Raw genomic sequence first — 26,945 nt, 5'->3', positions numbered from 1 at the left:
GCTGCAGCTTTCATCCCAGATCAAATGCAGTTTCCAGGATGTGTTGGGTTTCCACTATTTGTCTACGGAAAACAAAAACTGAGCATGCTTCACGCAGCTACTGATCTAGGACTTTGCCCTTGGACAAGCCACCTTTTTGTGATCAGTGGCTGCTGCTGAACTGGAACAAAACAAATGAAGCGAGAGCCATCAGCTAAGGAGACCAGATCTCTCAGGGGCCCATACGATGCAGATGCTATCTAAGCTGACACTCGGAACAGCCAGACCTACAAATACAAGGCTGAGTGGGTGTTTCCACCCCTGCTGTCCATCCCTCCCCTCAGCAAGCCCAGTGCTGCCTCCCAACCACACCAATGGGCTCGTCTAGCTCTGCCTGCCCCGAAGGCCCTCCAAGCCTGCTTCCACATCCCTTTTACAGGACCCTGCAGGCCCAGGGCCGTGACCTCAGACAACTACCTCTACATGAAATACTTACCATCATCTTATGTCTTCCATCCAGCCATGAGCTGTAAGGTGCAAATCACTAGTCTGCTTGTTCCTACAGCAAGGACACCCCAATTCAGCCAGGGCAGAATCTCCCTTTTGAGGCAGGAATGTGGTCCATGGCATAAGAAGCGACGGCAATTGTGGGCTCCAAACAGCCTGGCAGGCAGGGGGCTGGGGCTGAGTGCGAAACTCCTCACTGCACCACCCACCCCCTGCAGCAGGTGACACTAGTGACCGAGTACATGGATGGACTCAACTCTGACCAGGCAGTATGTTTTATTGAAATATTTACACAGCTATATCCCAGTTCTCTCTCTGTAAAAAAGTTGATGCATTACCATTAAGCACCGCTTCCCCAGACTTACTCACATCCTTCCCTTTGTCAAGGCTCAAAAAAGCATGTCTGTGGTCTGTGCGGGCACACCATGTGTGGTGGAGTCCAGAGGTACTGAGCAAGAGGAGCTGAGCCAGCAAGCTCCCCGAGTCCAGCATCACTTTCCCACATGCTGAAGCTACAGGGTTTCAGAGCGGTGCCCTGCATGCCCACTGCCTCTCCAAACACAGCACCCAGGAATCCTCCAGGCAGCACAAGAGCCCCTTAGGTTTTTATAGCTGTGTCTCGGGACTTGTAAGCCACGCCACGGCTCTTCAGCTCTCGGACGATCCCTGCAGCAAGGAGACAAACACATTTCAGTATTCTCTAGGGATGAGGACCCATGAAAAAATCTGGCTGCTCTGTCATGTAGCCTTCATTGCAAAGAGCAAGATCTGGCCAATCACCTTCTTCATTTCTCATAGAACTGTCAAGAGTGTTCCCTCTTCTAGTTTAAATGCCTAGATAGAGCTCCCAAACATCAACTCTTGTTTTGCCTTGGGAAGGAACCAGGCAGAGATTTTATGTACATTATTTTCTACCTGAAAATGTTTGAATTTTCTTCCAGAAACTAGCGATTTCTCCCAGATAACTAGCGACAGGACAAGAGGAAACAGCCTCAAATTGTTCCAGGGGAGGTTTAGATCAGGTATTAGGAAAAATTTCTTCACTGTTTCAGTGAAGGGTGGTCAAGCATTGGAACAGGCTTCCCAGGGAGGTGGTGGAATCACCATCCCTGGAGGCATTTAAAAAACATGTAGATGAGTTACTTAGGGACATGGTTTAGTGGTGGGCTTGGCAGTGCTGGGTTAATGTTTGGAGTCGATGATCTAGATCTAAAAGGTCTTTTCCAACCTATATGATTCTAGGAATCTTATGACTGAAGAGATCAAGCTCTTAATGATACTTCTTAAATCTTTCAGTCACTTCTGTGACCTGCCTGCATGTCCCACCTTCTCAGTAACCCCTTAAGAACAGGGCTAGTAGAAGAGCACCATGGGGTTCAGCATCACTCTCACCAGCACCACGCACCAAGGGACAGCCAAGCGACAGCTTACAAGACCCAGGAGTGCAGCCTGCTGGTTACCACACTCCCCAGTCCTCTTGCTCCTCCCTGCGACACGGGGATGGGCTGAGCAAGGCCAAATACAGTACATCCCACCTGCACTCCCTTCACCTGCTGCCCTGTGCTCCCTGCCTGCAGCTGCATCAAGCTCAGGCCATCATCTGCTGCACTCCAGTTATTTCAGATGTGCACAAAGCTAGGCCAGCAGGCCTTGGCTTCAAGCCTCGTGATGTTCCAGCTCCTTCCCAAGGCAGATGGCAGAGCTCAGGTCAGAAATAAGAAGCCTGGGATTCCAGACACAAGCACAGCTTTCACCCTGGGGATACATGACTGCAGCACTCCCGGGAAGGTGCACAGGTCAGGAGTCTGCTCTGGGGCAACATACAAGGCAGGGGCTCTCAGCTAGATGGATGATGCAGTTTGGCATGACAGAGATAAGACCAAGCCTCTACACTCTCCGCTCCATCTATAAACACACAAAATGCACCTTAACCTAAGCTTTCAGTGCAGTATGATGATGGAAAGCAGTACCTGCTCACTGAGATTGCCATAACAGCACCCCATCCTGCAGAACTCCTTTCTGTGGACAAACCTTCATGCTTCCCTGTAGCTGAACGGTTTGAAATGCACTCACTTTCCGGAGTCACCCTTTAATCACAGTTTATCCCTCTGCTATCACAGGTTTTAGCCAGTAGCATCTTTAGTATCAACTTCTGGCAGGCATAGTGATGAATGACTGCAGGTAGAACACCTGTCTGCAGCACCCTGAAACCACCCTCCCACTCAGCATCTCCTTCTTGCAGTCACCTTGCTAATCCCCTCACCCACACGGCATATGCTCCCTTCACAACACACAGAGTTCACGGAACCCCCAAATACTGATTTCATCACACAGATCCAGCACAACGCCCTGCCCAGTTTGTCACCGCGGAGATGACTACAGCCCCAACACCTCACGTGCAGAGTAACCCCTCAGCTGCCATCTGCACAGGAGCCTCCCCTGAACACAAGCCAGCAGCGTTACCTTGGGGCAGGCGGCCGGTCACAGACACTGCGTAGACACCTGGCTTGAAGTTACCTGGGGGAAAGAAAACTCCAAGTTACCCCGCACAACAGCAGCTGGGTGGGCAAGCATCCCTGCCAGCTTCTGCCTGCACAGGTGCCCCCTCACTGGGAGCAGAATCCCCCTCTGCAGCCCCCACAGAAACTCCCGCTGCCCCCCCGAAGGGTTTGCTACAGAAAACGGACCTCCAGCTCCCAAACCAGCTGGGAAAAAACACTTACTGATTCGCTGCCACTTGGAGACCCAGCTGTCCTCAGGGCTCATCATAGCAATGATCCTGTGGGCAGGATGGAAGTGAGGGGATGCTTCCCAGCCAGGTGACATCGCAGTGCCACCACGGCGACACCAGCACCCCAGGGAACGCGGCCTGCCCGCGCCTGGGCCGCACTCACCCATCGAAGGAGGAGCTGGTGCAGTCGTAGACCATCTCCCGGTTGCCCTTCATCTGCAGGTAGGCATCGCAGTTGTCGCAGCCATCGTACTCGAACTGGTCGATGGTCTGAGGGGGACAGAGGTGTCAGCGCAGGAGGGACGGGGCCCGGCCGGGCCCGGGGCTGGGGGGGCAGAGGGGAGGGCCGGGCCGCGGGCAGCCAGGGAGGCCTACGCCGGGGGATGGGAGTCCCGGGGCGGAGGGGAAAGGCCCGTCCGGGCGGGGAGGCGTTCAGAGGCCGAGGGAGGCCCGAGCCGTGCGGCAGGAGGAGAGGGCCGGGCCGGTCGAAGGGCCCGGGCCGGGGCCCGAGCGGCCGGGCCGAGTGCGGGAGAAGGGCCTGGCCAGGGAGGCCCGGGCCGGGCGGGGGAGGTGGGCCGGGCGGGAGCGAAGGGCCCAGGCCGCGGCCGGGAGAAGGGCCGGGGCCGAGCGGGGAGCAGCCCTGTGCCCGGGGCGGGCCGCACCTTGACGAGGGAGCAGAGCAGGCAAGCGCGGAGGTGCCGCAGGTCCTTGGGGACAGTCTCCAGCGCCATCCCGCCGCCGCCGACCGCGCCACCGCCGCGCAGGCGCAGAGCGGGGCCGGGCCGGGCCGAGGGAGGGCAGTGCGGGCCGGGCCGTGGGCGCGGAGCGGGGCCGGGCCGGGGGAGAGTGGCGGGGCCGGGCGGGCCGGGCCGTGGGCGCGGAGCGGGGCCGGGCCGGGGCCGCCGCCCGTGCGATTCGTGTCCGTGGCGGCGCCGGGGCCGCGCTGGCGGCCTGGCCGCGGCGTCGGTACAAAGAACAAAACCAGGCAGGCAGACCAGGTACATGGATAAATATATTAGTAAATAAATATATTTCTGAGCACATCGGCATATTCACACATCTCTTGTTTCTATCGGACATAAATACCGTTTTGCATATATATAAAACGTATTATTCCTTTTTTTTTTTTTTTTTTTTTTGGTGTGTGTGTGTCATAATTTATTCCCAAGCCCCAAGAACCAGGACAGACTCGGAAAAAAACCAAACAACAATAAAAACCAACAATAACAAACAAACCTATATTCACATTTCAAAAGGATCTGAACATTACAAACGGGCGAGCAGAGGCTCCGTGTGAGAAGGGCGCCGGTCACGGGGGGGAGGGCTGGGGCTTTGGTTTCGGCCAGAGGGACTTTGGGGTGCTCTGGCTTCCATCAGTTTTCAGCTGGGACTTTGGATGCAACAAAGGAAAATTTGCTCCCCCTCATTGCAGCGACGCTGAAGACATTTGGTGACGGAGCCCAAGGGTGCTGAGCACCCCAAAGCGAGAGGTGCAGGAATGGAGAGGCACTGTTCCCCGTTTTCTCAGGTATTGCTTCTTCCCTTCCAGGCAGCCAAGGATGGTAGTCCATCTACTGAAGAGGCTCTTAAAAACCACCTTCCCGGAGAGTTCCTCCCTCTCCTCCCGCCCGGGACCCCACTGAGGCAGACCTGCACGCTCGCATCCAGCTCAGCAAACCCTGTGGAGGGGGCCCGGCGTCCAGGGTGGCCGTTTTCCAGGTGACAAGGAGCAGCAGCATAACATGAGGAAAGGAAAACACTTTCAAGCAGGCGGTGCCCTGCATAGCCTGGTAATACTGCACTGGGGAGTGGAAAGGGTGCGTTAGTGCTGACCACTTTCTCCAAGAAGCTTGGGGCTTGCCACAGCTTCAGAGACCTCCTTTTTTTTTTTTTTCTTCCTTTTTTTTTTTTTTTTTTTTAAGGATAAGGAGGGAAAGAGGGGAGAACTTTCAGACTGCAAACTAGATGCTCATTCCTTTGGGGCAGTGAAATGCATCCCTGAAGGCTCTCAGCCTTCTTGACTCCTAAAGAAACAGTGGGAGCCCCCAGACTTCATCACCCTCCCCTCTGTAAAGTAACCTGAGGCCTCCGGGATGGTCAGACGTTTGGAGCTGGTTGAGACAAGCCATGCACCATGTGCACAAGAAGCTGAACAAGGGGAATCTAGATGCGCTCCTGGGGGTTTTCCCTCTAGTTTAAGATTGACTTCCCTGCAAGGGAAAAAAACATCTGAGCTTGTGTCTTCTGCTTGTTCTGCAGGACAAGCAAGAGGCTGGAAAGGTTAAAATATAATTCTGCTGCGTTCTTTGATGAAAGACGTTCAGCTCTTCTGTAGCCTGAAAGGTCCTGCAGTGGCTTGGTCACAGGAGACAAGAAATGAACACCAGCAAGGGAATAATGTTCTGTTAGACACAGTGCTATCGGCTGACTTTTAGTACCATCACCTGAACATCACCTGAATCAGTGACTGATTAGCAGCTGGGACAATGATGCCTTTTTCAAAGACTAAGGGCCACAAACCCTGCAAAAAGCTTTCCTCACCAACAAAGGAAGGCAAAGGCAGGATTATCCTGAACTGGGACTACACAACCAGTGCGCTCTCTTGAACTGGAAAGGAAGCTGCTGCTTCAAAGGAAGACACAGAAAGCTTACTGAGCAACTGAGCAGATGGGGGAAGTCTGTCCTACACCAGGTTTCAAATTGTCAGGAGTTACCTTCAGCTCCAGTATTGTATCCTCACCAATGCTTCATTAGCATGAACTCTGGAAACACTTGGTGCCATATAAACATGCACTTCATGTGGGAATCTAGCTAATTCCTTAGCCTGAATGATCATTTAGGGGAATAAACTCAACAGTCTTAATTCCCTGCTGTATGGAAGCTGTTTGGGTTCTATATGTTTTGAATTTGGCAGGTTTTATTTTACTTGAATGTTCCCAAATTATAAGCTATAGGAATTAATAACTAGTGACATTCCAAAAAAAAACCAACCAACCCCAACCACAAAAAAACCCACAAATGGGAGGAGGGGAAAAAGTAATAAACTGAGAGCCTAGCAATTTTTCAAGTTTTCTCTCTCCATCATCAAAATGTTAGAAAAGGCAGAAGGGTATTTTGAAAACTTCCCTTGCAGGATCATTTCAGGTGTCTCAGAAATGTGGAGATAAGGCTGGGTGATGGATGGGGCTCTGCTCTGCATTTATTATGGGTGCTTTTGCTGAGAATTTTTGCTGTGTCTTGGGGCAATGATGGAGGAAAGAGAGAAGCAGGAGCCACGTGAACTCAAGGACTTTCCATGACTCCTGTGACAGGGGCATCTCAGGTTTGAAATATGCTCAAAAAATGGGTTGCTCTTAACAGGGCTGGCTATCACACCTATTTTGAGGGTAGGTGGAAGAGCTAGAGGATGAGTGAGAGATTTGTTCACATTGCCAAATGAGAGGGTGGATTCTTTGCAATGGAAAGAGTCTGACACAGCTCCTTCCCAGAAATGCTGACGTTGTCCCTGTGTCTTTGCTTCTCCTGCTGCCGGCAAAACGCAGCAAATGGCCAAGCTGGCATCAGCTGAGGGACAATGAAGTGGTCAAAAGCGGTGAGAGCTGTTGGTTTCCAATAAAGTCAGAGGAAGTACCTGGCAGGGCAGACCTGTGAGTGGTGAGATGAAGAAAAGCTTGTTCCTGTGTCTGAAATAAGAGTGGAAAAGTTAATTGAAGAAGTCTGGCTTTTGACCTAAGTGAGGAAATGAAGTCAGGAGCTACCAGGCCACAGAAAGTAATTTCTGCAGCTTTTGGTCTCGAAGGCTTGTTTATTTTTGAAGTGTTTAGCAAAACCTTCTGTGGCATGAACATGCCAAAATAGCAGCTTGCACTCACTCCTGAGCCCTCCAGCTGGTGACTCCCAGGGCCGGTCTCTGAGCGAGCCAGCCCACGCAGGTAGATGCCACAGGATGAAGATGGGCTGCCTGTGCCTTCAAAGGAGAAGGGGACCTGGAGAACATGGCTCAGTGTTTGTGTGACCAGTGCAACCTGGGGACACGTGAGGAGACCACAAGTGCCACATTGCTTATTTGCAGTCTGCACCTTGGTGTAGGCCATGCAGGCCAGGGCTGGTAATTATACGTTGCCTGTGCAGAGAGCACGATGTGAGCTCCTCTACGGCTGGTACGCTGAACATCTTTGTCCACTCCAGCTCTCCAGTAAGCAAACAGGCCAGTGTTTTAATTAAACTGAGTGTTCGTGGGCATCCTGGACCTCCTCTTCAGATCCTGCATTCAGAGAAAAGGAAAAAGAAAAATGTCAGCTCCAAGCAGCTGAACATTCCCAGATTGCAGCTGCTGGAACCTTCACCCTGCAATACAAAGAACAGATGCTGCAGTGAAAGCCACGAAGTTTCTCCCAGTATTTTTGATGGACTTTTCTGGCCACCTCCCCAAAAAGTTTATTCCTCCAAGTTAAAGCACAATAAAACATAAAGATAAGATGTCAAGCTACTCTTTAAATATTTCAGAAGATACAGGCTAAGGGCATGATGCACCCCAGGATTCACATTGCTACTAGATGTTTGCTGCTTTTGAAGCCTGTTGTTTGAGGAAAATCTGTACAGCCGTTTTAAAAATCATTAGCAACAGAAAATAACACCGGTTTATATTTACACAGCACCGCTGCAGGACCTTCCAGGGACAGGGGACAACAACAACATAAACTCCAAACAACAAAAGCAGACTGGCAGTGATGTGTGTGTGCAAGAAAGGAATGGCAGATATGTTTCACAGTGTTCAGGAGGTTGCACAAATTGCTTCTGAGCCCCAAACAGGCCAAATCCAACAAGTGGGTCCCAGTGAGTGCCAGTCCCTCGAGCGCAGCCAGTGAGGACTGCAGCTCATGCTCTTCACCAGCCCTTTCTGCCTGGTGAATTGACAGGCAAGTGCCAAGTAGTTTACTTTGAAACATGCAGGGTAAGGGCTGCCTAGAAATGGTTTGCCCCGAGTTACTGCTTCAGATAGTGCCTTTCTCCCTAAGCAACCGAGTGTTGATGCACACACCATGGTGCCTTTCCCAGGGGTTTTTCAAGCCTGCTCAGAGCTCTCACGCAGTCAGCATAGCCCAGTAAAGGCATACATACATTATTTTTCACATTTCCCTTTTCCTGAATGTTCCTGAGATCAAAAGGAATCAAATGTCCATATAAGTATTCACAGAGAGCAATTCAAAACAACTTTTCAAAACAGTCACAGCAAATTCTTGTTTGTTATAAATCACCAGCTGTAGGAACAGGACCTCTGTAAATTAAATATATGTGAAGAAAACAAACAAATGAGATTCTGCTTTGCAAATGTAGCTAATCGACATGGGAACGTTAATTCACAGGCACAGTGTTATACATGTATATATGTGTGCAGGCATGGCCAAAGTACCAGAAGACGGAGTTTGAGCCTATCTGGCATTTGTCGTTTGTGTCACCAGTACACTGAAGAAGCCATTGCCAACTGCTTCTCATGTACACCAGCTTATGCACAACGCAGAAGAGACGGTACAGCTTCAATCATGCTGTGGTCAGTCAGATGCCCTGAGTGTCAAATAGCATTATTAAAATATTTTCTGAAAACCATGCCTGTGTGAGTGTCCCCTGTTACACAAACAGAAGGAAAAGTTAAAAAAAAGGTCTTGAATTGGGAGAGGTGGTAGAGCCTCAGCTGCTGAACTGGCCGTCGAGACCTACACAGAGCAATGACCTAAAGGAGCACACCCTGGTGATACAACAGAAATCTTGTTCTCTGGGTATTAGGTTTTAACAGTGGTCTTTTTCTGCCCTCTAATCCCTTTCCCCTTCTCTAGTAAAGATCAAAGACATGACATGAAAGGGAATGGCTAAGAGGGTGAGCAGGAGATGGAGGAGAGGGGGAGGATGCTGACAGCATGCTGCAGGAGGTGAGATTTCCCAGGGAGAGAAATCAAGAGATTTCATCAGCCTGTGCTGGGAGTAATCTGGCTGTTCTGGGACGAGACCCATGGATGCTGGGGTGGTTTAGGAAGCCATCTAGCTGTAATTCACTGCTGGTTGTATGACTTCTCTTGAAAGGACCCATTCAGCATTGCTCAAGGATTGATTCTTCAGTGAAGTAACTCCCAGGAATAGTCACACAGGCAGGGATGTATCTTTAGTCAAACCCCACCAAGAAAAGCTGGTGGAGGTGCTCAAGGAAGCAGCATAAACTCCAAGCTCATGCAGGCATCTTTGGGATCACCTGCAGTGCACTGGTGATGGCTGTGGGCTGCGTTATTCCCAGTGCATGGCAATGCCTGCACAAGTGGCGTTTCTCCAGGGGCTGTGGACCAGGATTCAGCCTCACCTTGCAGCTGGGCGAGGTAACCACACACCTGGAGGGTGCTGCATCCCACAGGAGCACCGTCAGCTTCTGGAAACCCTGGTTTAGGGACTTCCCAAGCCAGAGAGTGTATTTGCATCTCTGCATCATCTCTTGATCTAAGCTCTTGAACCCATTTCACTTCTGGCACCTACCTCCTCTGGGCAGTGAGCACCAGTTTCACTACACGGCGTATGTTACCTTATCGGGTGTTTTAAAGCTTCTGGTTCCCATTTGATGCCACCACTTACTTGGTTATAAGCACCAGTGACTCCCTCTTACTCGCCTTCTCCCGGCTCTCCGCATTTCATATCCTCTCTTTCATGTCCTCTGCTAATCATCTTTTTCCCACATGAAAGTGTCTATACTCTGTTTTCTCAGAAAAACCTCTTCTTTATGTACCTTTCCGCACTTCTCCCAAGTCTGCTATATCCTTTTTTGAGCAGCAGTGCTCAGTGGTAGATGATAGCTGTGAAAGCACCATGAACTTACACAGCTGCACAATGGCACTTTCTGCTTGTCCCATATTTGTCCTAATGGTTCCATTAGGAGCTAGCTCCTAATAATAATTTTATTTTTACTCAGAAGCAGTTGTGTTCGTGTGTGGCATTTTGTACTACTTAAATGGGATTTTGCCGCTACTGTTGCCTGATAGCTCAGCGATGTGAGATCCTTCTGTAATGCCTTCTAACCAGTTCTAAAGCTGACAGTCCTGAAGGAGTTTGTCTTTTATAAACCTTGCTGTCTCCTCTCCTTGTCCAGGATATTTATGAGCTTGCTGAAAGGTGTAGACAGTTGGAGAACTCCACTTTCCTCCTTCTCTGAGTAACTTTCCTCCATTAAGACTCATCTGCACTTTGTCTTCTATTTTTCAGCAAGTTATTTACCTACGAGAGCACCTTCCCTTTTATCCTTTGAGAGCTTCATTCCCCTAAAAGATCTGTGAGGCGTTATCTCTCTCTACAAAAGTTGTGTTGCCTCCTCCCCTGGTTTTCACATTTAGCCATGTGCCTACAAGTCAGACCCTGTATTTGAATTTTTAACAATTTGCTTGGCAGGAAAGTCAGGCTCATCGTTCTGTGGCTTCAGCTATTTCAAGCTGAAATTGCCCTCAGCTTTTCTTTCTGGCCCTGGGCATGGGTAACAATTGCAGTCCACATTTGTCATTTAGCAGTTTTGTGCTTGAGCCCTTGCACGATGCCCAGGTGAATGATCTCTAGCCCTGGGGATTTGTTACTACCCACCTTACTGATGTGTTTCAGAAATGCTCAATCTGATGATTTGATTTATGAGGGATCCTCTACCCCATGCCCTGAACGGAAATGTGCCAGGGTGAGAACCTCCTCAAGCACTTCCACACTGATCACTAATGCCATAAATTCAGTTTGCTCTTCTGCCATGCAGTTACAGCCCTTGAACATCCCTCTTAGACCTGTGTTACTCCCTGGATCTGCAGAGCCTCTGGCAGCCGCCTTCTGATGGAGTTGAAAACGTTTGCATTAAAAGCCTCTATCTTCTTCACAAGTTGTTCATAGAAATCTTTCCTGGCCTGCCTCACCATGGCTCTGCACTTAGCTTTGCATTCAACTCTTTGCTGATTTCTTTGTCTAGCCACACCTTTGCTTTGGAAGAATGGCTTCTTGCTTCTAATTGCCCTCTCTGCTTTGCTGCTAGGCCAGCCCTTTTCTGGGGCACTAAATGATCCCTGTGCCCAAAAGCATCTTATTCTTTTGACTGCTTCTTTTAGTACTATTTGGAGAAGATTCTCCTGTGTATGTAGGCTCCTCTTTCGCAGCCTGTGCTAACACAGTGTAGGACAGCCCTAATACCATACTCCTACTTAGGCGCAATTGGAGATTTTTGTGTTACTTGTCATTGGACTTCACGCTCTCCTTAATGCATAGTGTCCCTCCCATGCCACCACAAGAGACACACTCTTCTCCTCTCTATAATTTCACCTGAGAATTACAGGGTCCCACTATTTGTTTTGTTGGTTTTTTTTTTTTTAAACTGGGTTTCTGAAAAGTTTGTGTCAAAACCTTAATTTAAAGCTTTAATTTAAAGCTGGGCTTTCTAATTCATCTACTTACATTTTTAGCCTTACAACATTTATCTGGAGGCATATATGCATTTCTCCTTGATCTCCTTGTCTATTTTTTGTGTCCTGCTTATAGGGGACTGTCTATTGAGATTGTTCTTTGCTCTTTTTACTTGTTTCCTATTGACTTACGTCCAGTCCCTTTCTAAGATAAAGAATCAATGTGATTATAACTCAAAAGGTTGTGTTATGTCAGCCAATGTGTTTTCAGCTTGACGGCTATTCTGCATAAGCCCTGCATGAGCTCACACTCTTTAACTGTCCTCAGTTCCTAATAAAGTTAAATCCTTCCTTTCTATGTATTTTCTCAATCTTACAAGGCAATTCCGACTCTCTGGCTGATGCTGAAAGCATCCACAGAAGCTACTGCAGTCAAATAAAATCAGACTGCTTTTGAACACATCGATCCTTCTAGCTCCTGCTAAAGGGAGGTAAGAGGGAATGAAGGCTGTGTGTGCTTGGCTGGCACTGGCTTGGGCAGGGGGGCAGAAAGCCTTCCCCCATCATGCCATCAGGAGGTGGGCACAGATCTGGGCCACTGGGGCCATCTACAAAAGGGACAGAGGCATCACAGCACAGAGCCTTGCAATGCCCTGGGCACTGCAGCCCCCCCTGTGCTGCACAGACTCCTGCTCTGGCGGCTCTGGGAGTTGAGCTCAATGCAACTCCTGAGCAGCCTGCCCTCTCACCAGCAGGGCTCTCTCCGTGTGGAGGTCCCCTGCTGTGGTCCTGGGAGGGCTGTGTCCCAGGATACCATGCCCGCTGCCTCCAGCCCAGGGGACATCAGTACTTGGAGCTACCTGTGAACCAGAGAGACATCTCTGCACTGCTGCCTCCTTGTCTCCCGAAACGGCAGCATCCCTCAGGGCCCTCTGAAGAACTTCCCGTGTCACCTATCTGCAGTGTCAGGTACTTCTGCACCTGAGAAAAAAAAAAATATCTGTTCCTGGGAGTCTGGGAGCCTGGAGCACCACAGGCTGCCAGCACCATGCTCCATCCAGCCTCTCCCTGTTCCCTGCTGCCTCCTCGGCGGGCGCTCTGCCACCAGCAGCCTGGGTGCGGTGCTGGGCTGGAAAGACGGGAATGGGGAGGAAGTTATTATCTCCACGGCGCAATGGGCACGGTGAGTCACAAGTTTAAGGCCAGCATTGTAACAGAAATTAGGCAGCTAGATCTGTATTTGGTACCAAAATCAAAACAATTTGCCTGAGGAGCTGCAATGAGTCAGCGGCACGGCGAGGAGGGGAGCCAGGCTCTGCCTGGAGCCAGCACCTGCCCAGGCTGACTCCGGGTTGCTGCTTTAAGGAGCCTGAGAGAGCAAGGCCTGGGAGCTAAACTCAGTCAGGTTCGTTCAAACAGCCTCGTCTCAAATGCATTTTCCTTCTCTCAGCAGAAGGTGTACAGCAGTTAGGCAAAGGGCCAAATTTTAATTACGTCTGATTTCCAAAAGACACCAAAAAGCAACTCCCACACAACAAAGGCAGGTGAGAAACGAGGGATGTGCAAATCCATAAACTCACTCAGTCTGTTCCCCTACTCCCACTGGCCTCGCACACTTCCTTCCTTTTTGATTCCAGTTAGCTGGGGTTGGCTGAAACAACTAGAGCCCAATAAGCCTCAAGGATAATGACTGTGACAGTAAGACATCCAGACTGGTGTAAGGACACTGGGAAATGTGGTCTCATGCCTTCCTTTGGGAGACACTCCAGCTGGTAGAGATGTTTAGTTAAAAACAGCCACCTTATGTCTCATTTGTATTATTTTAGGATGAGACTGCAGGGTTTCGTGCGCTCATTAACAGACTTGCGAGTCATTCAGGCCATCACCTCGACAGGTGAGCTCTGAAACCCTTCTGTTGTCAGTGGTCCAGGTCTCCCAGCAGCCCAAGTACTCCCATAACCCACCTCCATGACCCGCTTGCTGCAAGAAGAGGCAAACACCAGACTTACCCTGACTGCCCCGCTGAGACGGGCAGCGAAGGTGAAGACTCAGACTGTGTCTGGGGGTGCCTGTCCCTGAGAAATCAGCAGGAGCCGTGCAGTTTCCCTCCCGTCCTGACAACCCCTCCTCCTGCTTTTTCAGCTCTGAGCCGGACTGTGACACTAAACACTTCCAGAGTGTCTGAGAGCCCGAGCCGCAGGGCAGGCGAGCGCTGGGGATCAGGGGCTGGACTTCGGGTGAGCAGCGGTAGCCAGCGGGATGGCCGTGAGGCACGTGGGCATCGCAGTCTTTGGCGAAGGCTGAGTCCTCGGGCAGGAGAGCGGGGTCGGGCTCCAGGGGACACTTTCTTTTCCTTCGGTGATGACGGCTCTGTAAGCTGTGTCTTGCGGGCAGCAGGACAGGGGATGTGTCAGCTGCTCCTGATTGTCTGTTGGCATCTTCCAACCTGTTTGGAGAAGCGGAGGGGGCATGAGGGGGCTCCCAGCTTTGCTGAGGACAGGCTGGCTGTCCTGCCGGAGCTGTCTCCTGTAGCACGGCACTGCTTTCCAGAGGCTGCTGGCAGTTATGGCTTTTCTCAGTCCTCTTTTGTGTCCGAGCACTGTGGAAGCCAACCTTGGCCCCAGAGTACCGGGATTTGCGCTGCCCAGCCCGTCCAGGTGGACACTCCGTGTCTCTTCTGTAGTGATGGTGCTGGTGGTGGTGGTAGTGGACGTGGCTGAGCACCTGGGCCTTGGCTGGAGCAGCACCCCCAGGCACCATCAGGTCCAAGGACCTGGGTCGCGTCTCCCTCGGTGGCCGCGGCTGCTCCTGGCCATTGTCGGTTGTGGGTCCCTCCGAGCTGCAGTACACGAAGGGGTCGTAGTCGCTGCTGAGGGAGCTGCGGAAAGTGGAGCAGCTGCCATGGATGCCCTGCAGACTGACGTCCGTGCAGTTCAACATGGAGTCACTGGAGGAACCATGGCAGGGCCCCGAGCTGGAGTCGCTGCCTGGCCCGTCTGCCAGGTACCCGCTGTGCTCCGTGAGATAGCTCTCCCCGGAGCCGCTGCTGTTGTGCTGGTGCCCATGGCCACCCCCCCCGGCGCAGGGCAGGTGCACGGTGCTGCTTCTGCACCAGGGCTGCCTTCAGCCCCAGGCAGGGGGGCTGGGGCTGCAGAGAACAAGTCCTGTGGGGCGGCTGTGGCTGCCCGCACGCCGAGGGGTTGGGATGCTGCTGACCCAGCAAGCCCGGGGCCAGGGGGGACGAGTGGCCACAGGCAAGCAGGGAGGTGGCTTGCCTGTAGGGCATGTAGTGGATGGTGTCAAAATCCACCTGGGAGAGCTCGTGAGAGTGGAAGAAGGGGTTGCCATGGGCTGGCTCCGGGGGAAAGCTCCTGAGGTTCCTCTGAGGATACGCGTGTGGGAGGTGGTAAAGGGCATGTCCTGGGTGCTGGCGGAAAAGGTGGAGTCGCCGTCCAGGCTCCATGTCCCGTGGGGCCAGCCTGGAGCCAGCAGCTGTGGCCTGGTCCACTGACTCTCTGGCTGTGGAGAGAGAAGGGAGTGGCCAGCGTACATCCCACAGCCCAGCCCAGTAGCCCCAGCACTGGTGAGCCTCCACTGCACTCCCACTACAGTCCAACATCCCACTCGTAGCCTGCAGCTCCTCACTGCCACCACCAAACCATCTTGGTGGTCCTGCACACTCAGCACCCTTCATGCTGCCCCGACCTTCAGTTCACACCTCCCTTCCCCACAGGTCTCAGGACTGGAAACCTCTCCTCCTGCTGCAACCCCAGCCCAAGCCCTGCACCTCACTGTGCACTGCCAGCACACCAGCCGTAAACATTGCCCAAGGGTACACGGGCACAACCCCTGTACACCACCCCGTCCCTGGCCAGAAGATGCTGTGTCTGAGCCCTACCAAGAATATTGAACATGCAAAGTGGACATGTGTGGTGTTGCTGCAGCCAGGGGTCAACACATTCCCGGTGAAACTCATGGGAGCATGAGATGATCCGCAGTTCCTAGAGAGAGGTGGAGAGAAAAGGAGAAATGTGAGCAAGGAGAATCATGTCCCAAGACCTGGATGGGTCCTTCCTGATGGAAGCAAGCCTTGCAGGATGGAAAGATGTCTCATGGCAAGTGGTCTGCAGCCCAGCTTTGCATGGAGGAGGCTGTGCAGCAGCCTGGCAAATCTGGTTCTGCTCACTGTGCGCAGCTCTGGGGTGTCCAGAGAGGTGCCAGGCCTCGGGAATAGGGGGGTTTCAGTGCTCTGGAGAAGCAAACCCCACTTTTGCCCCGTTGTTTCAACACGGATGTATTATGGATGTTTTACCCTACAGCAACAGCTGGAGACCCATCTCCAGGGAATCTGAACCTGTAGGCAAGTGACTTCAGCAGGGGCAGGGCTTTTTTGGCCAAGGGGCAGGCAGACCTCCATCAATGCCGGTCCTTTCACAGCCCTCAGGATTTGCTGAAGGAAACATCTCAAGGGCCTCCCACCCCTGCCAGATTGCTCAGCTCCCACCACAGCTTCCATCTGACCGCAGCCGGGAAGCTCAGGGCCATGGCTGACCAGCAGCCATGCCCGCAGCCTACCTGGCCCTCGCTGAACTCCTCCAGGCAAATCGCGCAGACCGGGGCTGAGCTGCAGCTGCTGGCCGAGTCCCACCGCGACGCCTGTCGGCACCTTGCCTGGTACCTGCGCGTGGCCAGCTGCCTGATGGCCTGCATGGTCTGCTGCTGCAGGGAGTCCTGCCCCGGAGAAAGGAGGCTTTCAGGAGAGGCTCAGCCTTATGCCGCCACACTTCTCACTACCCTTCCATTCTCAACATGGGAGATCATCAGGAATTTGGGGGTGATACTCATTCCCAGAGGTGACTTTTTGTCTAACCTGACTCAGCCAGAGTAGGCTTTGTCACCAGCAGGAGACATCTGGCACTGGACATTCAAAATCACTCAGAATTTTTGAGCTCCAAAGGCTTGTCTTTCTATAGGACAAATGGGGTATTCTCAAATCTGGAAATTGATTTGACTCTGGAAAGATGATTATTTAATTCATTAGTTTCTATTCAAAATACTAAAACTTCTACTCTCTACCAATACAGATAATACTGTTGAAATCCAGAGTGTGAGGGTCCGCCCTGCAGCTCTGGGTGCTGGGACAACTCTGAAAGGTGCTGGGACTGCAGGCAGCCGTGCTGGTGGGGGGATAGGAGAAGAGCAAGGCTACCGCAGGAGGGGTGCTGCCAGCCCCCCTGAGGACCACTCCACCCAAACCCAAGCCACTCCTGCCTCATGTGGCCACATCTTCAGCTCACACAGGGGCACCTTAACCCTCCCAGACTGTGTCCATCCCTGCCTTTCCTGCATTCCTGTTTGCTCAGACATGTCTGCTCCATGAGATTCCTACCTGAGTCCTGTTCAGTTGGCACTTTGTGCGGACGACAAAAATCAAAATGATGACAACCACAGTGCTGACCACCGTGAGAAGAATCCACACGTCGTAGTCTGGCTGTTGGATAAAGCAGGAAAGAAATTACTCTTGTGTAGCAGGGGTGGGAATTCGAGGCTAGGCAGAGGAACCAATTTCTTCCTGACGATCAGCCTTTGAATAAACGATCCTTGGCCAAGCCCTACCTCCTTGCTCTGTACAGGTAGAAGAAAAAGAGTTCAGTCTTTTCTGCACATTCCAGTAGGAATGGAATTTCTCTGAACTTGCAGCATCTCTGCTCCCTAGAGGCCATGGCCTAAGGTAGCACAAGATGAGAAAACGAAGGTTTGGTTTCACCTGGAGACAGAGAATCCCCTCGTCTCACTTGTGACATTTAAGAAAAAAAAAACAAAACTGAAAGTGCTTTTGAGCCTTTATTTGCAGCACATCATCTGAATGCTGCAGACAGGCAGCTCCTGCAAAGGGCTGTGATCTCTGTCCCTGGGGAGGAAGGCTCAGCATCTTTGGGAAAGTCCTATTCCATGGCACAGCAGCTTGGGAGGGAGAATACAGAAGGCAGTGGGATTGGTGTGTCTCACCCAAGCTGGTGGCTCCTTGACCTCTATCTTCACATGGGCCTCTCTGTTCTTGTTCACGACACCCATGAGAAGCTCAGCATCGTGGCCCCTGATCAGAACAACAGGCTGACTCAGACCTCTGGGCTTTCTCAGCTGTAAAGAAACAAACACAGTGAGAGATGTTCCAGAACAGCCTGAATCAGGGACTACCCTGGTCCCCCAGGCATGTCTCGTTTCTCCCGATGCTTCTTGCACACACTTTAGAGACTGACTGCTCCCCTAAACTTGCACTATCCCTGTATGACGAAATCAGATGGAAGCTCCTCCTCTTTTACCAACTCTTCAGCATGGCTTTCTTCATTTCCTGTGATGGTGCCTCCTCATGCACAACTGGAGACTGTTCAGTGTCTCTTGTGCTCCTCCTTCAACCCCCTGTGCAAAAGTTCTTGGTCTCTCCCCTTCCGTGTGGTAACTGCCAGCAGTGCTGAGTGCTGCCTTCACTACAGAAATGCTTCCCTCCTCTTCCTCTGAGACCCATCAGTGTTCCCTCTCCACCCCTGTGATCTGCAGGACATGGCAGGGGGGATGGAACCAGCTGATCTTTAAGGTCCCTTCCAACCCAAACTGTTCTATGATTGTATCACACCGGCCGTTTTCCACCACAGTCCAGGCAAGCCTGGCATGGGCTGGTTCAGCAAGTGTCCAAGTCTGCCCTCTCCTCCAGACTGACCCGAGCCTGGGTGGCCATCTGACCTACTAACCACCTCCCAGACCCTTCCTGAGCAACCCCAGCATCACCTCATGGGCCTGCACTGGCTGCTGCATCCCAATGGCACCAGAAATTAAGTTGCAAGTGCCTGAAAGAACCATGAGGGATGGATCCAGCCAGCAGGAGTCAGCCCAGAGTTTTGATAAGCTCAGGCACCAGCTCCCGTATCTGTCCTCTTACTTAACGCTGGATGCTTTTCATTGTCCCTTGATTATTTTGAGACTACAGCAGTGTTGGTGGAAGGCACTACTGGAGGTCTCTAAACCAACATTAAACTTGCAGCAGGAGTATCACCAACAGCATAGCAGGGTGGCCGTGACTTTGGCTTGAAAACTCAAGATCATCTTTCCCCCAAGAGGTACCTCAGGGCTGTCTGCCCAGACCGGGTCAGGTAGCCTGTGGCTTGCCAAGAGGAAGAATCCAGCTCCTGGCAGAAAAGCTCAACTGACCAGAGAACGCCCTGTAGGAGCAGCAAGGTGCTGTTGGCACGCCGCTGGCCTGCTCGTGCTGTGTGGAGACCTGGACGTGCCACAGAGTGAGCAAAAGAGAAAAGCACTGTCTGTGTGCGGGGGCGAGCTGGGTCAGAGTCCACGTTCCAAGCCAGCCTGCAGTATCCTCCTGGGACCTGCCACTGCCTCTTGGTGGCTGGTGGGTCCTGACCTGGGCACATTTTGGGATGGGACAGGGGCACTGTGTTTGGCTGATAGTATCAATGGGGTTTGTACCTGATCAGCAGCGCTTTCATCATCAGTAATGTCAAAAAGGATTGCACGGGCTCCACGCTCCCCTGCCAGCTTTGCCTGTCCAAAAGAAAAGAAGCTCCAGTGGACATTTTGTATTGTACATCTGTAATAACTTCTACCGTTTGGATATGTATCTGTCTCCCTGGCTCTTCACAGGAGAAAAGAGACACCTGCTGCTTGAGAAAATAGTTTACACCTTGGTTTCTGTACAGCTGCGTTGAGCTGCAGTGCCTGCTCTTGCTAGAGCTCTGCAGTTTGTGGATGGTTTCTCCTTGTGGCTGTGGAGGCAAATCAGCTGGTGGGCTTGCAGTCACAGTAACCCATAAACCTCCGTGCCATGTGCCCCTTTGCTTCAGAGCCGGCTTTGCTGGGGAGGGATCTGCAGCTCCATCAGCCCTACTGACCACTATGCAACCCTCCCATCCTGGGAAAGCAGAATCCTCTGTAGGTCCCCACTTCTCACCGTGGCTGCACCAGCTGTGGGCTGTCTATGGGCCTGACTCCCGTACACATTGCTACCCCTGGTCCCCATCCCACATTCATCCCAGAAAAGCTCAGGCGATGCCTGGGCTGCAGGTCTGGTCTAGGATCAGGAGTGGGATGGCTTTTCACAGCCCACCGGTTGCTGCGGTCCTTGGACGACAGCTTTGAGACCCACCCAAATGAGTACACATGCCACCCTGGTGAGGTCAAAGCACACTGCCTGGAGGACCTTGTGGGGTCACCCACGTCCTCCCACCAAGCCCTTCGAGCCCTCCAGGCAGGCAGAGGCAGCCTTGGGAGACGGAAGGTGAACAAAGTGCAGGGCTGGGCCGCTGTTACTCATGCGGAGCCCTTTGATCTGCGCGTCCTGAGCGCCTGTGCAAACAGGGAGCTGCGGCAGGTTACCCGCTGCACTGCCAACCCCCAGCTCAGCGGGCAGAGGTCAGTGCCGCCGCTTCCCAGCTGCAATATCAAACACGGGCACCGGCTGAGTGAATGGAAGGGGCATTCCTGGTGCAGCAAGCAGTGGCAGAGCAGGTTCAGCTCCATCCCTTGTTTGCAGGTGCTGGTCACCTCCACACACCTTGTTGGGGACAAGCTGGGTGCCAGAGGTGGGCGCCTGGGTCTGGGGTCAGGGACAGGGATGTGAATGGAGTCACAGATGGTCAGGAAGACCACGGGGGCAGGGCTGAAGGCTCTGAGTTACTGATAGCATTTGACACTCTTGGGTTTAGTATACCAGATGGGGAAGCTGGAAAAGTGGGATCCAAGGCTCAGGGCAGGGATCAGAGAGTGGGGTCCTGCCAGGGATCAAAGCAGCCTCAGCGTTTGCCAGTGCTGAAAAACAAACAGGACTTTCAGGTAGTGAATTCTACTCGTTGGAGCCCGTCAAGCTTTGATGAACAATGAACAGCTCTTCAAAGATTTTATTCTGCTAAAGATACCAACGATGGGGAAATGAACAACTGAGACTGGACAAGTGGCTCTTCCCAACATCTTTCTGACTCCTGTTGCAAAGGACGCAACTTTTGTTCAAGCTATTCACAACCTGCTTGCTGCAATCATTTTCTGAGTGCTTGCTGTCTGTGTTAGACCTCTCCAGCCACATGGCACAGCTGACCTCCCTCTCTGAGGACTGAAACACTTTTGATGCAAAGATGTATTTACAGGATAATTTAGGAGGTTTCAGCAGTCTGTCAACCAGACTTGCAATCAATGGTTCACTCAGAAAACAAAAAAATTACGAATGATCCATTATAAAGAAAAATAAATCGCTCTGAATTGATCCCAGAGATGTTTTCCATGCCTTCCTTTCCCCTTGCAGACCAAATATCTTCCCTACTGGTTTTAGCTTTGGATGCTGAAGCAGTGCTAGAATTTAAGAGAGGAGAAGCAGAAAAGTGCATCAGGTGGCTGGCGGCATTATCCTCATGCTGGGCTGGATGGGGTTGCCCATGTGCAGTGCTTGGCTGGGTGACAGCTAAAGCAGAGGTTATGATAACACTTTGCACATGGCTATTTTTATCATCATTGATACAGCACTGCAATTCAACATGCAAAGGTCTACCACAAGAAACACATGCCAGGAAAACAAGCTCTTGCTCCAGTGAGCACCAGCCACATCCCAGAGCTCTTGAGGATTTTGAGTCCAGGGATTTTGAGGAAGTGATCTATATGGTGCTGGAGGGAAGGAGCTTGGCAGAGGCTTCAGGAGGATGGAGAAGCAGCCAGACAGCAATTGCAGGGGGATGGAGGAACCAAGGCACAAGGCAGGGCTCGGGGATGTGGCCAGCTTAAGAAGCATCTGCCTGTACTTCATGGCTAAACTAGTCCTATTTGGGGGGAGAAGGGCTGTGACCCTCTCTGGCTGAGATCTTGGAGCAGGAGGACTTCCTGCAGGCAGGAAGGCAACTGATGTCATGCTCAGCTGGATCTCAAAATCCAGCGTTGGATTTGGCTCTGGTAACAAAGCAATGATGAATAAAGGCCAGGGAACTGTTGCTTTATTGAGTCATGAGCATATGGCAGTGAACCGAGGGGTTTATTTGCTTTGGGGGGTTGGTGATCCTGGAGGACGAATCCAGGCTAGTGAGGCTGAACCACAGTGCAGCAATGCACCACGTCTTGTCCTGCCTGTGCAGACCTTCCTCAGCCAGTCCCTGGACCCAGTAACACACTGGTACTTCCAGTCCTGTGATCAGAGACTCAAAGATTAAGGACAAAACCAGCAAAACAGTTTTTAAATCTTTTAGGTTCTTAAGTGGAAAATGAGTCTTTGAAGTTGCTCCTTCCTGCTTGCTGTTCAAGAGCCTTCACAGTAGCTGCACTGACCAAACCAGCCATTGCTGCCCCCACCCCTAGCATCCTTCCCTGTGAGATGCAGCAGCCTAGGACCACTGTAACACAATGGTCATATCTGGATGGACATGGGAGGGTTGGAATACCCAGCTGTGCTCCCTGAGGCACCTACTCTCATGTCTGTCACAAGCTGCACTGGAAGCCCTTAGGTTCTCCCTTTATCCCACCATCCTCGAGCATCACTGACACCCACAGGTGGGACCTGGCCATTTTCCAGATGTGGGGTAACTGATAGCCGGTTGATAACTCCAGCATGCTGGCTTGTGCTAACAGCTGGCATCAGCCTCACAGCAGCAGCAAACCAAACTTAAGCTTCCACCCTGGTCCAGAAAGGGATAGGCATCGCTGCCTGGCTGCCCACGCAGCTCTGGAGAGAAGCCCCGAGGTGAGAAATCCATCACAGCATTACATCCCTTTCCTTGCTTTTGTTGCCACAGCCTCTGCAAAAGAAATGACTGTGCAGGAACAACTGCTTCGTACAACTTTTGCCTGCCCTCTTCAGCTTTGCTGCAGAGAGGACAGAAAAGGACCCTGTCCCCATCCCCAGCGCGTCACTCCCAGCAGAAAGCAGACAACAGCAATATCACCTGAATGCAATCCTGATAAAGCCAAGAAGAGCTAAACAAGGTTTTTTTCATGTTTGTACAGTGCTTGTGGAAAATAAGACAGCATTTAGTACAGACAGAATAAAAGGATACAGTGAACCACTGAAGAAAAAGCTAATGTTAGCCTTATCCATACAACTTTATCAGAGACACAAAGATTTTAAGGCTTAAAATGACCCTCGTCCCTACCTGACTTCCTTATTACCGAAGAATTGTACCAGTGACCTCAGCTACCTCTTTCACAGGAGATCTCGTCTGAAGACCTCTGAGATCTCCCATCCCTTTGTAGGATGAATGGTGGCCCATGCTGTTAACAAGTCATGTCCCACCGCTAGTTCATCTGGTTTGTGTTCGTTTCAATTGCTCAGCTCTGATTCTCCACATGCCTCATCCTGTGAAGTATTACAGTATTATTTTTCAAGAGAGCATCACAGAAGATGTTTTCTGTGTCCATGTTTTCCCACAGGACAGAGGACACAGAGAAACACAATTCCCCCCAACAGGCCAGCAAGCAACAGGAGGCTGCAAAACAGGAGGGGCACATGGCTGCCGGGCAGTAAAGCATACGGGATGCTGGGGAAAGGTCCGAGCACCCCAGAGCAGTCAGGTTACAGAGAACTCAACAACTTTTACAAAGCCAGGCAGTCCAAAAGATGAGGAGGGATGGGTATTGGGGATGGCTGGCACAGTGTCTTTCCCAAAGACCCCTTCTGCCAAGGACCCTGCTCTGTCCTGCCCTTACTCCTTCCTGCACCAACAGGTTTCACTTCCCAGGTTGGTGCCATCTGGGGCATTTGCGCACGTACCTTGTTAGCCAGAGACAGGCAGGGGTTGGGATCCCGATCCGGTTGTTCAAGCTTGACAATGGTGATGAATCCCGACTCAGTGTGTTCATCCTCACTGGTGTTGCACAGGGACAGCGGGTGGGACTGCAGGACAAAAGCAAAAGGAAACTCACTTGGAGCTCAGCACTGCAAAGGCTGGCTCAAGCCCACCGCAAAGGACCTGCCCAGAGGGTGTAGGACACCCTGCAGGGGGCATCACCACCACTGCCAGGTCCCATGGCCCTGTCTGAGAGTCAGCGAGGCTTTGAACACCACAAAAAGCAAGCCATTGCAGAAGTTTTGGTTCACCAGGAAAACGTCCCAGAGAAAGGTGGAGTTTCTATCCCAAGCTTCACTCAGGACTGGCTTTGTCCTCGCCACAGATATTCAAAGCCACAGCAGCCCACGAGACCACTGCCCTTGCCTTCTGGGACAGAGCATCCCAACAGCACAGGTCTTGGTGCTGCAAGCACTGCCAGTGCCCTCAGGCCACAGGACTCTGCCTGCAGCCAGCTCCCTGCCAGTGCTCCGGGCAAGGCAAAGGGACCACAGCAAAAGCAAACTTCTGGTGCCCTCAAGGATTCAGCACTTCATGTTTCTCAGCCAGCAAACTCAACAACTTTATGATAAATTTGCAGAGAAGAAGCCAAAGGAAGGAGTGAAAAACCTGAAAGCAGGTAGAGTAGTACCAGGAATGAGAAGGGAGAAGAAAAGATCCCAGTAACCACACCCCTCGTGAGTCCTGGAAAAATGTTCAGCAGCTTCAGCCAAATTGCTGCAGTGAGGAGCTGAGCCGGGACCGGGTCAGGACACTGGGTCTGGGTATACACCTCTGCCAAGCATCTGACAGAAGAGGATACAGGGTGCCCCACCATGTTACAGGAACACGAGCTATGGGGCTCACCCCTGTCAATGGCACTTGGTTCTGGGGTTTGGTGGTCAAGTTCACTGGAGGTGAGCCTGTCCTGCAGCTGGGGCAGAGCTTGGATGGGCAGTGCCTGCTGCCCATGGCTCTGCATTCACCATCACGGTGACACCCACTGAGCACTGCTCCCATCCCTGCCTGGAAAGTGTGCAAATGCCTCTGATTTTTCAGTCTAGCGGTGGAGGTGCAACGGTCTTGTGCTGGATGGCAGGATGTTGAAGAAACTGCAATTCAGCTGTTGGCTCCCTCTTGGGAGCCCCATCACCTTGTGTGAGTCCCCTCCCCCCCCCCAAGCTCTTCCTAAAAAAGCCATCTGGCTTCCTCCTCTATGACTACACTGTGGTGTATGAAGCGCACAGGTTCTGGTACAGAAAAGCTGGTGAATACCAAGGTTGCTGAACAGCTTTTTTCACTGCATTGGTGTGTGGAAGTGTGGGAAAAAAGCAAGGAAGCCCAGCATTATAAAACAGGAGGATTAGGGCAGGCTTTCAATCTGGTGTCCACCCAGCAGCATGCCCAGAAGGGCTGCCTGCCCTGCAGGTAATCCTGCAACAACATCCCAGTGCTATGCAAAAACGGCTGTTGTCTTGGCAGATTTCAAAACAGGGGAGGAACTGTCAGAGCAGCCCAAGGACACTCATCGCCCTCCATCCAGCTCGGCCGTGCTGCCCCAGGGCTGCGAGGCAGCGCTGCTCCCATCCCCAGCTGCCGTGTGGCACAGCACTGGCCCGGGCACCCAGCACGGCGGGCTCACCCCTCGGCTGGTGGGCGCTGGGGAACGGGGCAGGCTGGAGAACAGCCTGGTGGTGTGTCCCCCACGGCAGCTGCTTGCTGCAGAAATCCAGCTGCGGGCAGAGGGGGCACGGGGCTCATGTCACCTGACTTCAGACATGGCGATGTCGCCTTTCAACGTCCGAGCGGGTTGCAGGGACAGGTCCTTCAAGGGGGTGCGACTCACCCGGGCTGGTTTGAGCCGCGTCCTTCAGGAGGAGCCGCACCATGCCCGTGTCTCAGCTGTGCGGAAGCCTTCAGAGGCCGGAGGCGACAAGCGGCACCTCCACTCACCGGGATCCTCGCTGCCCCTCCGGGCAGGGGAGCAGGGGCTCTGGCTGCCGCAGGGGTCCCAGTACCGGCTGCTCGGAGCATCCCTGCCCTGCCTCTGCGCCCCGGCTCCGAGCCCGGCGGGGCCGAGCGATGCGTCTGCGCCCGGCAGCCCCGGCAGCGCCCCCGGGGCTGCAGCAGGAGCTGCCGCCGCTTGGTGGGGGCTCTCGGCCGGCCACGGCCCCCCCGGGCCGGGCGTGGGGCTGAGCCCGCCGAGGGCAGCGGGGACCCGCTCCGGGCCGCTGCTCCCCCAGCTGGAGCCCAGCAGAGCCCCCCAGCCCCCAGCCGCCCCCCCCGCGGGCAGCGGGGCTCCGGGGGCGCAGCCAGCAGGGCACCAGCCCAGCGCGGGCACGGGGCTCTGTGCTGCCTGCGGCGCGACACAAAGCGGCGCCAGTCCCGGCCGCAGCGCGGCCTTCCGCGGCAGCCAGTCCGGGGCTGCAAAGCAAGGACAGGTCTTGCAAAGCCGGGAAAGCGAGTTAAAATGGTGAGGGTGAAGAAAAAACAAATGCACAGCCACAGACAGGTGCAGGTGCAGGTTGCCTAGATTCTGAGGTAGGTAGCACCTACGGTCACAAGAGCATAAAGAAATCAAACCCCAGCCTCTCACCCAACCTTCAGGAGCCCGAAGACAAGAGGTCTGAGTGATGGCACCACGAGTATGAGCCAAGGCACAAGGTGCTGCGCCTCCACCGCGCAGGGCAGCTCAGTGCCAGTGAACCGCAGCAGGCCTCTGGCGGGCAGCCCCTCATCCGTCTTTCTCTTGGGGACTTCATCTCTAATCAACCCATCCTGATATTCAAAGCAAAGTAATGTAGACTTCAGGCTTAAAGACTCTAGAGAGATCGCAAATGTACCATGCCAAGCACCATAAACTCTACAAGTTCAGGTTTCCAGCGAAGCAATCCGATCTGTTACGACTTGGGAGCACTCAGGGAAGGCTCCCGAATAAACCCCGTGCTTCCCTCCAGCAACAGCAGGCGCTGCCCCCACCAAGAGCAGCAGGGCATTGAAGTGCCCATGATCCTGCTGGCTTTACCAAGCAATGCCATTATTTTTATACTGTTTGCTTGACTGGGAGTTCTCCAGCTTCTGGTTAATGTATCATTTTAATAATCACAGAAAAACACAAAACAGGAAATGCAAAGAGCATGTCTCGTGATACTTCTAATACTTCAGAGATAACCCTCCCGCTGGTGTTATCGAGCCCTCACTGGGTTGCTCCCAGAGCCCAGAGGAGCCCAGGTTGCCAGCGCTGGGGAAGAAGCTGCACCTCCCGGCGCTGCTTGGAGCTGTGTCCAACCCTGGGTGGGAATGGCTTCAAGTGCTGTGAGGCTCCAGGGGCCTCTACGAGGGACAGTCCTGTGTGCTGAGCACGGAGTGGCCTCTCTGTGATGGGGATTGCTGGGCCTGATCACAGCATTAATGGTGAACACTGGGAATAAGAGCAATGAGCTAAGCTTCTGCAGCAACAAACAAGTGTGGGGACCATAGGAGGGGGGACCCAGCCAGTAAACCTGGAGAAGACCTGCT

General features: G+C 52.7%; 2 protein-coding genes and 1 long non-coding RNA gene across 3 annotated transcripts in view; 1 reads left to right on the top strand and 2 right to left on the bottom strand.

Moving 5' to 3' along the window:
- Window positions 1-745: 745 nt before the first annotated feature.
- On the bottom strand, window positions 746-4,042 carry SUPT4H1 (SPT4 homolog, DSIF elongation factor subunit). Its single transcript, XM_055795397.1, has 5 exons — window positions 3,880-4,042; window positions 3,381-3,487; window positions 3,210-3,265; window positions 2,950-3,003; window positions 746-1,152 (listed from the first exon to the last, which is right to left on the bottom strand). Exons 1-5 carry the CDS (start codon window positions 3,946-3,948, stop codon window positions 1,085-1,087), a joined length of 354 nt encoding a protein of 117 aa, XP_055651372.1. The 5' UTR covers window positions 3,949-4,042; the 3' UTR covers window positions 746-1,084.
- Window positions 4,043-4,085: 43 nt separating this feature from the next.
- Window positions 4,086-8,824, top strand: LOC129783806 (uncharacterized). The gene is made up of 2 exons (XR_008745718.1): window positions 4,086-4,215; window positions 4,767-8,824. It is a non-coding gene; the product is annotated as an uncharacterized LOC129783806 (long non-coding RNA).
- RNF43 (ring finger protein 43) overlaps window positions 7,409-26,945 on the bottom strand; it is a 59,512-nt gene continuing 39,975 nt past the window's right edge. The window contains 9 exon segments of the mRNA XM_005236108.4: window positions 7,409-7,481; window positions 13,629-14,694; window positions 14,696-15,138; window positions 15,518-15,620; window positions 16,195-16,350; window positions 17,009-17,110; window positions 17,629-17,760; window positions 19,102-19,176; window positions 23,372-23,494. Of these exon segments, the coding sequence (XP_005236165.1) occupies window positions 7,438-7,481; window positions 13,629-14,694; window positions 14,696-15,138; window positions 15,518-15,620; window positions 16,195-16,350; window positions 17,009-17,110; window positions 17,629-17,760; window positions 19,102-19,176; window positions 23,372-23,494 (2,244 nt within the window). The 3' untranslated portion in view covers window positions 7,409-7,437.

Source organism: Falco peregrinus, chromosome 2 (genome assembly GCF_023634155.1).
Source record: "Falco peregrinus isolate bFalPer1 chromosome 2, bFalPer1.pri, whole genome shotgun sequence".
NCBI lineage: Eukaryota > Metazoa > Chordata > Aves > Falconiformes > Falconidae > Falco > Falco peregrinus.
This window is presented reverse-complemented; position numbering and strand designations above follow the sequence as displayed.

Coding starts and splice junctions, on each gene's coding strand:
- SUPT4H1 (XM_055795397.1), bottom strand. CDS start 3,948: ATGGCGCTGGAGACTGTCCCCAAGGACCTGCGGCACCTCCGCGCTTGC. Junction 3,488..3,879: donor TGCTCTGCTCCCTCGTCAAG/GTGCGGCCCGCC, acceptor TGTCCCCCTCAG/ACCATCGACCAGTTCGAGTA. Junction 3,266..3,380: donor ACCAGCTCCTCCTTCGATGG/GTGAGTGCGGCC, acceptor TCCTGCCCACAG/GATCATTGCTATGATGAGCC.